This window comes from Gadus macrocephalus, chromosome 10 (genome assembly GCF_031168955.1).
Source record: "Gadus macrocephalus chromosome 10, ASM3116895v1".
NCBI lineage: Eukaryota > Metazoa > Chordata > Actinopteri > Gadiformes > Gadidae > Gadus > Gadus macrocephalus.
In genome coordinates, this window is record NC_082391.1 from 14,758,100 (window position 1) to 14,774,297 (window position 16,198).

Genomic DNA, 16,198 nt, shown 5'->3' on the forward strand with positions numbered 1-16,198 from the left:
GAGCTCGGCCGGACGGTGATGTGAACCGCCGATGTCTGCACACAGAGACAGACGGACAGACAGAGAGCGTCTGCACTTACTGGAGAGCTGCTGCTGCAGCTGCCGGACCAGAGCTGCAGTCTGCTGCTGCTGCTGGGTCTGCTGCATGCCCTGCCTCGGGAACTGGAAGCAGAGACAGCACAGAGACGAGACAAACGCCTCACGTCAGTCACACGGTTCACACGAGGTTTTCCATTCCATGACATGTGCAATAAAACAATGCTGGGGAGAGGTGGGGGGGTGGGGGAGGAAGGGGATAGAATATGTCCTGGCTCTACACAGCTTCATACCTCAGCCTAACCTCCGATCCTTTCCTGACGCAAAGAGAGCTTTGGCTTGGGGGGGGGGGGGGGGGGGGGGGGGCTTTCCATGCACTTTCCGTGTTGTCAACATCGCCAACGTTACCGCCACAACGCCCCCACACGCGTGTTCATTCCGCACACTAACTCGGGTCCGTGTTCAACGAGGGGACAACCGTCTGCCCTAAGAACCGACACCCGGTCTGCGTCGGCCACACACGGCGAATTAAGACCCGGTGTGCCGTCTCTCGCTCTCTTCTCTGTCGAGTGACAACACCATGCTACTGTCCCCCCACATACACATACAGCTGGCCGCTCCTTGAGTGCAGTGTTTGCCTGGGGTGGGAGTGGGGGGTGCTAAAAGACAGTCAGGCGTTGAGCGAATGGAACCTACCATGGTTTGCTGTGGGGGCAGGGGTTGCATGCCCAGCGCCTGGCTCTGTGCTTGGGTAGGGGTCTGGGATGTTGCTACCTGTTGTTGCTGCTGCTGCTGCTGCTGCTGCTGCTGCTGCTGCTGGACTTGCTGGACCTGCTGGACCTGCTGGACCTGCTGTTGCGGCGGGACCTGTTGCTGCTGCTGCGGCGGGACCTGTTGCTGCTGCTGCTGCTGCTGCTGGACCTGCTGCTGCTGGACCTGCTGCTGCTGGACCTGCTGCTGCTGTTGTTGTTGTTGTTGTTGCTGCTGGACCTGTTGTTGCTGCTGCTGTTGTTGTTGTTGTTGTTGTTGTTGTTGTTGTTGCTGTTGTTGTTGCTGCTGCTGTTGGATAGGGAGGACAGAAATAAAGGGAGAGAGGGGAGAGGGGATGAAAGATCAATAGTAAAATGTTAAAAAATGCCTTTTTGTCCTTCCGATTCCTAAATTCCCAATTCACCCAATTGTGAGAAACTCAGAAGAAAGCCCTTCATGATCTGGAATGATTTTGTGCTTTTTAATTAAGATCCAATTCTAGAAATTTGTTGACAATTATAATACTTCACTCCACCTTGTGAAACTAAACCATCTTGTTTCAAAAGGAGAAACAACTGTGCCTAACAATGAAGGCAGTTTTCTACTTTTAGGCAAACAATTATTAAACCAAAAAGTCGTGGGTTACACCAGCAAATACAAGTCCCTCCGTCTAGAGGAAGTCTCGGATCCAGCAGCTCTACTGTTTTCCAGCAGAACTTCTGGGGGGAGACCCAACCGAGCCTGGCCAAAGAAAACAGAACTGCAAGGGATGGATTTAGGCCTTGTTTCCTGTTTCGTTACGGAGATATTCTAGAGCAGAATACTAATTTACATGAATGGATTTCAGAAGGGGATTTAAGGGGACTGTAGAATTTTCTAGTATTTCTACAGTGGTCCGTCTTTACGGACCACTGTTGAAACATTCAGAGACACCTTATTTTTTACAGTTTACTACTGCTGGCTACAGTAGTAAACTGTAGATCTTTATCTAAAGGTCGATTTCTGAGACTACGCTAAAGGGGGATCAACATAAACACATACTCTGAGGGCGGCCTGCTGTCTGAGGAACTGTTGCTGTTGTTGTTGTTGCTGCTGCTGTTGCTGCTGCTGCTGCTGCTGCTGCTGTTGCTGTTGCTGTTGTTGTTGCTGCTGCTGCTGCTGTTGCTGCTGCTGCTGCTCTGCCAGTATCTGATTGGGCCTCATGCCGGGGTGGACACCCTGGGCCGGCATGTGACCCAGGCCGTGCATGATGGGAGCCTGCTGCTGCAACGCCTGGTGGGGGAACCTGGAGGTCGGCCGGGAGAGAGAGAGAGAGAGAGGGTAGGGGGAGAGAGAGAGGGTAGGGGGGGGAGAGAGAGAGAGGGTAGGGAGAAAGAGAGATAGAGGATAGGGAGAAAGTGATAGAGAGGGTAGGGAGAAAGAGAGAGAGGGTAGGGAGAAAGAGTGAGGGAAGGAAAAAGACAGGGTGAGATACAAAGGGAGGGTGAGAGAGAGAGAGCGGGGGAGAGTGAAAGACGGAGGGAGGGTGAGAGAGGAAAAGGTAGCGAGATGGAGAGCAAAGAATGTGTTAATGTGCTACGCTACAAGCCTTTATTTTCCGCCAATCCGAATGAAAATACAACTGGAAGCAAAGCGCACAAAAGGCTCACGAAATACAAAACTGATCCTCACGTTCAAAAGTATTGTAAATACACACGAGCGTATTTATTGTAAGTCACTTTGGATCAAAGCGTCAAGGGCTAAATACCCTATGTGTAAAAATGTAATGAAATGGCGTGCTGGTCGAGGGCCTGACCTCTGCGTGTTCTGCATGTTGTAGCCCGGCGCCTGCTGGTGCACATAGCCACTGGGCCGCTGCTGCATCTGCCGCAGGGGGTCCACGGCCGCCGGGTTGGCGCCGGGGTGCGAGCCCTGGAAGTTCTGGTTCCCGTAGGCGGTGGGCACGATGCCGCCGCCGCCGCCGCCACCGCCACCGCCACCGCCGCCGGCCTGGGAGGGGTGCTGCTGAAGGCCCATGTGGGAGGCGTACGAGGTGTAGCCCTGGTTGATGTTCTGGAGGGAGAGGACACGGGGAGGGTGGGGGTTCAGTGCCGACTCTTGCTTTTTACCCCAGGTGAAGGTTAAGGTTGGGGAGTGGCGCCGTCGAGGGAGGCTTCCTGTTGCAGTAGCTCTCGCAGTTCCCACTTTTTCTTCTACTCGTTACTATTATTTCAACTTTCCATCTTTCTGGTACTCGCTAGAAGGTGCCTTTTATCTTTTAAACACATTTGATCATTAGTTTAAGTTAGCGTTTTAAGTGTAGTTTTAAGCGTAGTTTGTGATACTCGTGGACCAAACAATGATTGCCTCCACGAGGGAAGGGCTGATGATGTACCGGGCTGGTGGAGCCCCACCCGCGGGCCTACCTGCGGAGCTAAGGAGCCAGCGGAGGGGAACGAGAGCCGGAACGAAGGCAAGGTTGAGACGGGAGAGACGCACAGGAGATTTAAACCTTGCCTTCCATCTATCGTGATGGGGAACGTGAGATCGTTGGCCAACGAAACAGACAAAACTAACAGCCTTGGCGAGCGGTCAGTGTGTGTGCCGGGAATGTAGTTTGATGTGCTTCACGGAGACATGGCTATATAGGAATATACCGGACTGTGCTATCGAGTTGGCTGGCTTCACGCTCGCGAGAGCGGACAGGGGACAAGAGCGGTAAGAAGAAAGGAGGCGGTCTATCCGTCTTTGTGAACACAAAATGGTGTAACCCTGGACGTGTTACCGCGAACGGGAGCATCTGTGCTCCAGATATCGAACTGTTAGCTGTGGGAGTGAGGCCCTACTATCTGCCTCGGGAGTTCTCTCATGCCATTGTTGTTGTTGTGTATGCACCACCGTCTGCAGTGGCGGCGCGCGCTTGTGACGTCATCCACTCTACCGTCGCGAGACTACAGACTCGGCACCCCACAGCTCTCATGATAATCAAGACTTCAATCATGTCTCTCTCTCCAAAACTCTGACCAGCTTCACACAGTATGTGAAATGAAAAACCAGAGGAAATAAAATCCTGGACTTGCTTTATGCCAATGTGAGGGAGGCATACAGCTCCTCCAGCGCCAGTCTGACCACAACCCGATACACCTCACACCTGTGTACAAGCCTGTAGTAAGCAAGCAGCCGGCTACCACCAGGACTGTGAAGGTGTGGTCTAGAGAGGCTGAGGAGGCCCTGCAGGACTGCTTCCAGAGAACAGACTGGGATCTGTTCCAGGAAGACCACGCAGAGGACATTGAGGGACTCTCCCATTGCATTACAGATTACATCCAAGTCCACCCTGGGCAACCCCTCCCATCCCCTCCATGCTGAGCTGTGGCAGATGAGGAGCACCTTCAGCCACAGGTTCATGTTCCCCAGGTGCAAGACGGAGCGCTTCAGGTGCTCCTTTGTGCCGGCAGCCATTAGACTGTTCAACAGTGCCTGATGATTGCGTTTGTGTACGTCTATGTGTTTGCATATGCATGTGTGTGTGTGTGTGTTTAGGTATGCGTATATATGTGTATATGCATCACCCATCATGATGTTGGTTCTGTTTGTCTTGTTTTTGTCCCTATTTTAACTACAAGCGTCTACTTATGCATTAGCACTTTGTATTTATTGTTTTATTGCATTGCCATTTTATTCTGTGTCCTTCCACTGCTGCACGGCTGTTTTTGCAACAAACAATTTCTCTTACGGGGGATTAATAAAGTTGTATCTTATCTTAAGACTGCGCTCTCAACGACGCTTGCCCACCCAAGCCCCCTGCTTCCCACTATTTCTATTCGTCATCCATTCTCGCTAGCTCATTTTCATTTTGACGGTGTGTTTTATTATTATATTAATTTTAGTTGCATTTGTTTGCATTTCTAACCCCTTTTTTATTTGCTTGAATTATCTTAACTGCGAGTCTTTGAATTTTTGTACTCCAGAATTGTCTTATACTGAAAAAGCACTTTGGGTGAAGTTTTGTTTGTTAACTGTGCTGAATCGACTGTGTCACCTGGGCGGGCTGCATGGGCGTGTAAGGCTGGTTGGGTGTCATCTGTCTCATCTGCTGGCCCATTATGCTCTGGTTCTGAAGAAAACAGAGTTAGGCGGAGCAGCACACGCACACACACAGCGGACACGCTGGTAAGCACTCACCTGCTCATCTCCTATCCCCCCCGGGGAAAGCAAGGGCCTTCTACATCACATATCTCACTAAAAACAGGCTTCACTGACGCCACAGCCACTCTTTACATCTCATAGTGGCTACAAAGTGTAAAAAGCTCATTGTCATTTTTATGCACATCTTATTATCATGTAAATATATTAGCGCTGTCAAGCGATTAAAATATTTAATCGCATTAATGCCATGGTTAACTCGCGATTAATCGCATTAATGCCATGGTTAACTCGCGATTAATCGCAATTCTTTTCTCTATGCTATATATCCCTTCATTTCTTTGTCCCATTAATTGTTCCCATTTTAATGCTCTTATCAACATGGAGAAGTCTATCGGCTTGCCTTGTGCAAATTTTTTTTTATTGACAACATTGGCATATACTGATCAAAACAGGACGATACAAAAAAAAAAGCCTATAGTGCAATTAAACGATGCACATACAAAGATACTGCCTTGAACATAGCGGTCAAGCTAGTGCTTCTTTGTTTTGAGGCCAAAAAAAAAAAACTTGTTTTTTTTTTTAAATAAAAGAATTGCGTTAATCGCACGATAAAATAATTTAACCCTGTTAACGTCGTTAACGCGTTTAACTGACAGCACTAAAATATATATACATTTTTTAGGACCATAGTTTATTCTATTTGATTTATTGTGTGGTTATTCAAATTGTCATTCTAACTGTTACTTGGGTTATGGTATTCTCTTGTAGACCACCTGAATCTAAGCTTCTCAACAACAACAACAACAACAACATGATTGTATCCAGCTCGACAGCTCCCCCCTTTGGTCAAGTCTACACAGTGCAGACTGACTCACCAGTCTGACCTGTAGCTGCTGTCTCAGGATCTGGCCCTGGGGCATGGCGGGCTGGGGCTTGTAGCCCATGGGGTACTGCTTGTCCATGCCCATCATCATGCCGCCCGGGATGCTGGGCATCATGCCTGGGTAGGTGGGCCGCGCCGGCATCATCTTGTTCATCTGGGTGTTGCGGTTCGGGCGGTATGGCGACTCCAACCCGGGACCCCCTGAGAAGAGACATCAGATATTTAGAATAAAGTCCCTTTTATTGAGGGAGGCAGAATCACAAGGGGTTTTATTGCCGTGAAGCTTTCACTATATTCGGCCATGGTGTGCATGGGCTACAAAGAAAAAGACGAAACAACTGATGAACCTCGTTTCTATGGTCATATACTCCTACGTTTAGGACCAACAGCTTGTAATAAACCCCAACCAAAAACTTGTTCTGTGACCTTAAACCTTACTTTCATAAGAATAACAGCTAAATGAATCAATGCGAGTAAAATCCAATTCTAATAGAAAATAACAATATTAATCATAAACACAGAGGCTGTCCCAGAAGATTCCCAATAACTTCGGAACAGTTTGATTAATGATAGTCAAACGAGTCCCAGGTCCCAAGCGAACGGCGACGGGCTGCTCACTACAACAGGTGTGCTGTGAGGAGCTGACCTGGTGGGAGAGGCTGGTTCTGGGCGTAGATGCCGATAGGCTGCTGCCCGTAGCCAATCCTGGCGTAGGGGTTCTGCTGGCTCATCATCAGGTCAGGCTGCATGCCCGGCACGTAGGGCCCGCCGCTGGGCGTGCGGCTCACAAAGTCCTGGGTCGGGGACGGAACAACACACACCCACACATGAAAAGCTTTGACAAAGACTGATGAACGCACTGAATTAGGTAGGACATCAGCAGGACAGTGTTTGAGCCCATCGGCAAAGTGCAGGGGTTCAAAACCCAATGCCTGCAGGGATCCTTGAGCAAGATTAACCTAATACATTGCCTGCAACTTGCTTTGAATAGTACTGTGTACATATACACATTCTACTTTGTGTTCCAACTCTTGTTTGTATACTACTCTACTCTATTTTCGTCGTTTTGCAGTGGTATTCGCTGCACTAACGTCAGCATTTCCCTTCGGGGATTAACAAAGTGTTATCTTAACTTATAGAAGGATCCATTAAATGATCAAACACACTCAAACATTCCCCATCCTAGGATTAGTCCTCCTAAAATACACTTCCCAGGATTCAAACGGAAACACGGGACACATGTCGAATAACAAGAGGTTACTGGTATTGTACTGGCTCATTAGAACCTATAAATGTGTAATGACTTAATAAAAATCCAAATGATAAAAGTAAAAAAAGTTAATAAATAAAACCTTCCAAGCATACAATTAAAAACTATAGACATTTTTGCAATCAAGTAATACTAACAAACATATCAATATTCTTTTCATGTACTGTTCTGGCTCTGTTCTGGCTCTGTTCTGGCTCTGTTCTGGCTCTGTTCTGGCTCTGTTCTGGCTCTGTTCTGGCTCTGTTCTGGCTCTGTTCTGGCTCTGTACTGGCTCTGTACTGGCTCTGTACTGGCTCTGTACTGGTTCAATACTGGTCGGCTGCCTTTCCCCCCCCCCACCTCGGTCTTGGTGGCCTGCGTCTTCTTCTTCTTGTTGGTCTTCTTCTTGCTGGAGTCCGATGGCGTGCTGGCCACGTTCTTCTCCGGCTTGGCCGCCTCCGCCATCTTCTTCTCGGGCTCCTGGGAGAGGGGCGTGGGGGGCTCCTCCTCCTCCGGGGGCAGCGGCAGCGGCTCCAGGTAGTAGCTGCGGGGCTTGGGCTTCAGGTGGGTGTGGTAGAGCAGGAAGCGCTGCTGCTCCTCCAGCCGGGAGACCTTGCGGTCCACGCGCACCGTGCCGAACCAGCCCCAGGAGAGGGGCGCCGAGTGCTTCAGGCCCTCGAACACGTCCCACGGGGAGATCTTCTGCTTGGTGGACACTTGGAGGCCCTGGAGAGAGCGGGGGCCGCGGGGGTGGGTTATGGGGTTAGAGCAGCCTTTCTCAAACTTTTTTCAGCCAGGGCACCTTTCAAAAGTGCATAAAATCTCAAGGCACCCCAGTGTAAAATATGATTAAAAACGACACTGCATAGCCTAAACGTAAATGCAAATGTCCTGTTTATTTAGACAGGACAGTAATGAACAGAGCATTATACAACTGTACATATTAATAATAATAACAACTTCATAGCAACTTTATAGCACCTTTAAAAACACAGGTTTACAAAGTGCTTCACAAAACAATAAATCAGAGACACAAATGCCATAAAACCATAAGAGGTGGACCGCCCAAGCTATACAGCAACACAGGCAATACAAGAACCCAACAAATTGAGACCAGGAGAACTCAAATGAAGTGCAGAGATAGCAGGAATGTTTTTCCATCATAGTGCTTGTTTCCAAGCACTATTTCCAAAATAGAAAATTCTCTCTAATACGGTCCCCATCCACAAACCGAACATTTGCCAAGAGCTGAGCGTGCCCACTCACGTCTGTTGACTCATCAAGTTGTAAAGAAAAATGTCCACTTGTCTTGATTTTCCCCAAAACGGCAGCTTCAATATCCAGACATGTCATTGATTCGCCTCCCTATTGTACAATCCGACAGCGGGACCTTTGGAATTTCTTTTGCAGCTCGAGGCCCTAGCATTTTGTTTACAATCGCTGTACAGGCTGGCATAATTACAGTCTCTGCAATAGTGTGGGGCGTCTTTGTTTTAGCTACTATTTCAGCTACGAGGTAGCTAGCTTCCAGTGCCTTCTCCGAGACTTTTGCAGATTTAATCATCATTTGTTCTTGACGGCTGTGTTGACTTTTCAAAATATAATTCGAACAAAATATTCAGCATCCTTGTCAGCAAGTGATGGATGATTAGTGGTCAGGTGTCTTTTAAGTTTGCTCGGAACCATCCCTTGGTTTGACAGTTTCATCCCACATATTAGACACAAAGGGAGAGGGCATGCTTCATCCCCAGTACTGATGAAGCCAAGTTTGAGGTAATTGTCGTTGTATGTTCTCTTTTTAGCCTTATCTACCTTTGCGACCTTTGGTGCAGACTCAGAGCTGGTGGACGAAGGCTCGCATGAAGTAGTAGGCTGAGGCTCCATTTCAAGAACCAGTCAATCATGTCTGGTTCTTGTGGGGCTTTTCTTTTTAAAAAACGATCCATGATGCTTGTTCCTTGCTCTTTGTGAAATGTATTTTCACGGTTAAATTATAAAACAATGTGCTGTGTGCTGCGCTGTCACGCCGACACCGGTGGGGACGTCACGTTACGTGAGACAGATTTTTATGGTTAATTTTATATATTTGTTTAACTAAAATGACTTTACAATTTTATTAATCCATTCATACGTAAGAAAGAATGTATTTATGTATTCAATATATTCATATATGTCATATAGGAAATGTCAGATTATTTTTTTTGTTTAATTAAATATCAGAATACGTAATTTTTTGGCGGCACACCTGACACAGTCACGCGGCACCCACTTTGAGAAAGGCTGGGTTAGAGAGGTGGTGGAGGTACCTACCAAGGTTTTTTTTTGCTTTTGGGATTTTTATTAGCTCACTTTATTTTATTTCATTTAGAGTTTTCATTTCCGTTTTAATTATTTTCCAAAGCGGTTTTGCCTGATTAGTTTAGTTTAACATGTTCTGCCGTGCTGATGGTTGAGTTTTATATTGGCTTCAGTTGTAGTTCAACACTTTTTTGTAACATGGGGTCAGGGGCAAGATCTAAAATGTAGTAAAAAAAAATGAATTTACTCAGAACATTGTCAGATTGTCCCTAAACTCTAAACAGAATCTCACACAGCATCCCAAATATTAGCTCTTCAATCATTCCTACAGTCGCGTAAATATAATAATATAAAATCTTCCGTGTGTACGATTGAATTTGAAAACATTCATCCATGGACAGAAGCTTGGGTCATGGGAACGCACTGGGGCGTGTGGCGTGCTCTGAAACGACCCGTCTGTGGTGGACCACTCTGAGGAGGCGGAGTCCTACCTCCTTCTCGAAGCCGGCGATCTTGTTGCCCTTGGTGTCTATGAGCGAGCCCTGGGGCTCGCAGGTGATGACGTCCCTGGTCTGCTTGGGGAGAGGGAGCAGCTGGCGGACCTTCTCCAGACTCTCCGACTGCCTGTCGCCCAGCTCTTTCTGTGGCGTGGCAAGGAGAGGCAAGGGCGGGGAAGAAGGCGGTGTTAGAAATATCAAATACCAGGTCCAATTGACCTATTTAAGGTTCAGTTTGGGTTGTGTTTTTTTCCGGGAAGATATATTTTAGTATTTGCGTGGAGTTTTAACTCTCTCAATGTGCTATTCTGGTTGGGTTTCTTAAGTGGATAGGGCATTTCTGTTGTGCAAGTTAACAATTGGTGGTTAACTGGGTGAAACTGTGACTGGCCAGCATTTAGAACATTTGGAATGATTAAAGGATCTCTATATTTAGAGACGACCAAACAATCAAGTCTGCGCCGTAAAGTCAAAGTGAACACAAGGACGGTCATGCACTAGTAAAAAAAAAACTAAAGATATATTTGGAGGGTTGTGTCTATATTTTGTCGTCAGCAGAGCTCCATATCTTCAGTGTCACACATGCGAGCAGACCGGGCCCAGCGTGTGGAGTCGTGCGGGGACACGAGGCGCCCTCTCTCTCTCTCTCTCTCTCACCCGGAGCTTCTTCACCAGGTTCATGTAGGCCCTCTTGTTCTCCTCCATGCTGCCCTGGGAGATGCTGGACATGTCCGCCGCCAGCGTGCCGTTGATGAGCACGCTGAGCATGTCCAGCACCGTGGTGAACAGCTCGCTGCGGCAGAGAGACACGGCGTGAGTCAGTGACTGGGTTTAGTGTTGATGGCAGGCACGAGGGTCTAGCGGTGATCAGGGTGTCTGGGCCGATTTGTAGATGACCTGGGGCCTCCTTGAGCCAGACCCCTACCTGCTCATCAACGACATGCGTTTAAAATGAGGCTGAAGACACTTTTGATGAAAAGGGACAATGGCCTAAACTAAATAGTGATAGTAGTATCACATATTCAGGAACTCACTTGACTCGGATACAGTGTTGGATCAGAAAAATATAAATTAAAGTAATTCAATTATAGCCACATAGTGTGAGAATATATACAAATACCTTGGTCTAGTGATCAACCCATTTCCTAAAAGACCCCTACCCGACATAAATCATTTTCCCCTCCAGTTACAGCTGTGAACCTCCCCCCCATGGCCCCTATCGTCATTAGAACTCCATTATCCAATGGGATCCCCCGCACAGACGGGCCTCACTTGTTGGACTGCATGTCCACCGTGCCGCTGCTGATGATGTCCAGGAGGAGCACCGCCCACTCGGTGGTCTGCTGCGTGCTGCGCTGCACCGTGTCGAACATCCCGCCCACCTGCCCCCGCGGAGACACGCCATTGGTCAACTCGTTCACACCAGTGACTCACACTCGACAAGTCGACATCCAGCTCCCCTAAGGCCCTCGTAGTAAGCAGTGGGGATTGACTGCTAGGAATCTATACTCAAAGTTTAGACCGGGAGGTCTTTTTTAGTTAGGGTTGTTCAACTCCCTATATTATATATAAATATATAATGTAAAAACAACAATATCAATTTATATTGTTTTTATATTATATATTTAGATTTTATATTTATAGAACTGTGGAGCTGGAGGACTGCATCTACAAAATGTAGTTGTCTTGTACGATGACAATAAAGATCATTCATTATTCATTTATATTCATTCCTTCATAGTAAAGTGCCGGGTAGGCTGTATACTTTACTGTCAACAGCATATTAGTTTTCAACATCATAGCTGTTGGTGGGCAGGCATTGTACACGACTTAACATATGTAGAGAAGGGAAATGGTTATTTTCAGTCTACGTTTTCACCAGCTGGTAATTGTCAAATTCTCACCATTTGACAATTCGCCATTGCCTCGTATACCGTAAACGTCTGCGATCCCTTATCGCTGTGTAGAACTACCACTAGCCTAGGGAACCAAACTGATCTGGCGGGCTCATGTTCCATTTGCTCTGCAGGTAAGGTCTGGCTCTCCTCTTATCCAAAACGATTTCTGCCCGGTAGGAGAAACACCAACCAAATCACAACCATTTATCAAATATGAGCCGGGATAAATACGATGTCACCGTAGAGTATTGCCATAGGGGCTTTCTCAGCCACAACAAAGATGGCTGCAGATGATGCTCTCTGCAATTCCTCTGGCGATGCCAGGCTCGTTCGACATCAGCGGCAGCCATCTCTTTGTTGTTGTTGAGAATCTCTCCAAGGGAGCTCCTCTGCCGATCGTATTTAGCCTCATATTTGATATGGTTGGGTCGGGGGTATCTCGTACTGAGCAGAAACCTTTCTGCACGGGAGGGGAGCCCGACCTTACAGAAAGAACCACGGGCACTGCGAGATTGGTCCAGGCTCACCACCACCACCACGGCCACCAGCGTACCAGGTTGAGCCTCAGCTTCAGGGCCTCGTGCATCATCTGCTTGGCCTTGCAGTCGTCCTGGTACTGGTCCTCCCGCCAGTTGGTGACGATCTGCTGCACCTGGCTGTAGAGCGAGGTGAGCAGGCCCTCCCTCTGCTCGTCCTGGCCCTTCAGACAGGTGAGCACCAGGGAGAGGAAGGGCTGCTGACTCAGCAGGGACATGCTGGGGACACACGGGGCGGGGTTCAGGTCACTTCAATGGAGTGACGGCGCAAATTCACTTTTTTCCCCATGTGTGCTATTAAATGGTCTTAAAAAGATGGCAGATCCCTAGCGATCGAAACGTTGCCTGTTAATAAAGCCACTTCTGGAGCGTTAAAACAGTGTGCTGCAGACCCTCCTTTCTTTAATATTAAAAGGTGGCGTATTATACCATCAGGTGTGAGTGTGATTAGCTCTTACAAGCAGCTTTGAAAATCTGCCTCTTCTGACATCACAAGTGGGCGTGGCCACCAAGATGTGTGCTGGATAGATCAGTCTATCTGCCTACCGAGTGAACTGTGGCAAACGTTGCTCATCTATCCGTCATACATCTAGGTGGCCACGCCCACTTGTCAGAAGCTCCACATTTTCAAAACGGCTTGTAATGGCTAATCAACCTCACACCTGTTGGTATAATATGGCACCTTTAAAATCGGATCGGGGTGCCATGGCGAATGTGTTGAACTCAGGGTGTTCCATTGCGTGCGTGAATATATACAGCGATATACACACACGCGTGTGTGTGCGTATATATACAGCGATATACACGCGCGTGTGAGCGTATATATACAGCGATATACACACGCGCGTGCCGTGCGCTTATATATACAGCGATATACCCACGCGTGTGCGTGTATATATACACAGCGATATACACACGCGCATGCGCGTATATATACAGCGATATACACACGGGCGTGTGCGTTTATATATACAGCGATGCATACAATACACTAGCATTTGATGCGTTTGTATACAGGATGAACCAAGGCGTGTGATTGGTTTGTTTATAAACAGGCTGAACCGAGGCGTGCGATTGGACCGTGTGAACAGACCTCTTCTGTTTCTGCCGGTCCCTCTCCTTGCGCGAGGAGGAGCCCAGATGCTGGCCCTTCTCCAGCTCGTCCCCGGCCGCCTTCAGCACGTGGCCCTGCACCGAGGTGTGCAGCTTGGCTATGAGGGGGGCCACCAACCACACCCCCGACCGCTCCGAGGAGCTGGGGGGGACGCAAGGCAGAAGAGGGAGATGTCAGAGACTGTTTACTATTAGGTTTTCTTTCCCTTCTTCCCACTGGTGTGTATGCAGGATGACCCAAGGCTAGTGATTTCTGTTTGTATACAGGAGTTTCTTTCCCACTGCTGTGTATACCATCACTATGGCTTACACTAAATGCATACAACAGGATAGTGTGGTGTGCTACTAGGGTGTTTAGGTGCTGCTTATAGCTGAATAGTATACTAATGTCTCACGTTAGCATGGAGTTATAAAATCCCATTTCTCTAAATATTTAGAACCGAGCCGCAGCAACAGGTCAGAGTTCAGCAGAGGCTCCAACAGGTCAGAGTTCAGCAGAGGCTCCAACAGGTCAGAGTTCAGCAGAGACTCCAACAGGTCAGAGTTCAGCAGAGACTCCAACAGGTCAGAGTTCAGCAGAGACTCCAACAGGTCAGAGTTCAGCAGAGACTCCAACAGGTCAGAGTTCAGCAGAGACTCCAACAGGTCAGAGTTCAGCAGAGACTCCAACAGGTCAGAGTTCAGCAGAGGCTCCAACAGGTCAGAGTTCAGCAGAGACTCCAACAGGTCAGAGTTCAGCAGAGACTCCAACAGGTCAGAGTTCAGCAGAGACTCCAACAGGTCAGAGTTCAGCAGAGACTCCAACAGGTCAGAGTTCAGCAGAGACTCCAACAGGTCAGAGTTCAGCAGAGGCTCCAACAGGTCAGAGTTCAGCAGAGGCTCCAACAGGTCAGAGTTCAGCAGAGGCTCCAACAGGTCAGAGTTCAGCAGAGGCTCCGACAGGTCAGAGTTCAGCAGAGACTCCAACAGGTCAGAGTTCAGCAGAGACTCCAATAGGTCAGAGTTCAGCAGGGACCCCAGAGGACGCGCAGACCCACCTGAGGATGGGCTTCATCTTGCTGTTGCTGCTGTTGTTGTCAGAGGAGGGGTTGCCGTCGCCGCTCCCCGAGGGGTACATGGAGTTCATCTCCGCAGACTTCTGGAACACCTCGATGGTGGCCTTGGCGATGTTCTCCAGCAGAGAGTGGAGCTCCTGGTTTTAGAGGTGGAAGGCGTTGATCATCTTAGTGGTTGAGAAGCAAATCAGAGCACAAAAGCCCCCCCCCCCCCCCCCCCCCCCCGCTTAGTGATTCCACTGGTCGACAGGAGGTAAAGGTTAGGACGCTCACGCTGTTGGTGCTCTGTTTGATCATCAGCTGCAGCTCCAGGGACGACTGCCTCATGGTCCACTGGTCCATGTTCTGGAGAGGACGGAGGGGAGAGAATCGTTCAGCAGTTCACCTTGGTGCCAACAGGTGGCAGTGTTGACTTACACAATGGGCCCCCACAGGATGAGGAGGTGGGGACTAGAGTGTGCTGTTGGGCAAGAGAATGATGAGGATAAGGAGGGGAGGGGGACTAGAGGGTGGGTGTGGGCACCTGTAGTAAGAGGATATAGGGGGGGGGGGCTAGAGGGTGGGTGTGTCTACCTGAAGGATGAGGGGAAGGAATGGTGTGGGTGTGGCCACCTGCAGAATGAAGATATGGAGAGGAGGGGGGGGGGGGGGGGGGGGAGTAGAGAGGGGGTGTGTCCACCTGCAGGATGAGGATAAGTAGGGGAGGAGGAGGGGGGGGGACCATAGGGGGGTGGGGGGGATGGGGGGTGCCCACCTGCAGGATGCGCGTGATGCGCTGCCGCTGGGGGTTGTCCCCGTCGTCGCTGTCCAGCTGGCGGTGGGGGTAGCAGATGAGCTGCAGCAGCCGCTGGGCCTGGATGTTGACCAGCACCGGGTCCTGCAGGGCGCTGCTGTCCTCCGACAGGGACTTCAGGCAGCGCTCCCCCACCCACTCCTGGGGAGGGAGCGGCGCACAGGGGGTTACGAAAGTCAACAGCACGGCGGCACGGTGCCAACGATCTGGAGACACCGGGGGGGAGGGACGGGAGGAGTCGGAGACCCGTCGTGGGCGAGCGGCCGTCGAGCCGTGGCCGGGGATTATTTAAAAAATATATAATAAATAAAATAAAATTGTCGAAGGTCAACACAACCCCCGTCACCGGAATAGAAAGCCCCCACTCTGTTGTGGGCGACAGCGAAGCCTTAGCATGAGCACAATGTGAAGCCATGTTCATTATACAGTCTTGTTCGTTATGCAGAGCAGCCATGGCTGCTGCTGGATGCCGATGAGACAAACCAACCGGCAGTAGGGGTCGCTACAACCACCCCCCCCCCCCCCCCCCCCCACACCCCCCCCTCACTGGAGCAGCACAGCACACGCTTAAACAACACTTGCTAACAGCAAAGCGTTCGCATGTCCCCTGAGAACAAAAAAAAGGCCACATTCAGCCATCTGCTATTCCGGCAACCGCTCTGGCACACTGTCTCTACGACCGATAACTGACATCTGCCGGCGAGAAAGAACTAAAAAAAAAAAAAGACACTATGGATGCAGTTTGGGCATCCGATGATATAAGTTAGTCAATGTAAAAATAGTCTAGTTTTATGGCCCGTTCGTGGTTTACGGTGTCCTCTTTTTTCATTGAGCAACATGTTCCACTAGTGCAAGATGTGCCTGTTCATAAAATACAGCACAAAGTGCATAACTTACATATTTAGAGCTTGGCAAGACATAATATGACTCCAACAGCGTGATAGCCAAAGCGGATCATCTTC

At 49.1% G+C, this 16,198-nt stretch overlaps 1 protein-coding gene across 13 annotated transcripts in view; it reads right to left on the reverse strand.

The window, feature by feature from the left end:
• Window positions 1-16,198, reverse strand: part of med12 (mediator complex subunit 12) — a 35,093-nt gene that overhangs the window by 723 nt on the left and 18,172 nt on the right. Inside the window, exons 27-43 of one of the 13 annotated variants that reach the window (XM_060062702.1) lie at window positions 15,198-15,377; window positions 14,717-14,788; window positions 14,426-14,580; window positions 13,369-13,530; window positions 12,293-12,494; window positions 11,114-11,223; window positions 10,499-10,634; window positions 9,836-9,985; window positions 7,407-7,772; window positions 6,444-6,591; window positions 5,790-5,998; window positions 4,808-4,882; window positions 2,582-2,838; window positions 1,822-2,071; window positions 988-1,092; window positions 733-948; window positions 81-162 (exon numbers count right to left, since the gene is read on the reverse strand). In XM_060062702.1, the coding sequence (XP_059918685.1) occupies window positions 81-162; window positions 733-948; window positions 988-1,092; window positions 1,822-2,071; window positions 2,582-2,838; window positions 4,808-4,882; window positions 5,790-5,998; window positions 6,444-6,591; window positions 7,407-7,772; window positions 9,836-9,985; window positions 10,499-10,634; window positions 11,114-11,223; window positions 12,293-12,494; window positions 13,369-13,530; window positions 14,426-14,580; window positions 14,717-14,788; window positions 15,198-15,377 (2,875 nt within the window). Of the gene's footprint in view, window positions 1-80; window positions 163-732; window positions 1,096-1,821; window positions 2,072-2,581; window positions 2,839-4,807; window positions 4,883-5,789; window positions 5,999-6,443; window positions 6,592-7,406; window positions 7,773-9,835; window positions 9,986-10,498; window positions 10,635-11,113; window positions 11,224-12,292; window positions 12,495-13,368; window positions 13,531-14,425; window positions 14,581-14,716; window positions 14,789-15,197; window positions 15,378-16,198 lie in introns of all 13 variants that reach the window. The other 12 variants (XM_060062704.1, XM_060062700.1, XM_060062706.1 and 9 more) reach the window with 12 other exon arrangements.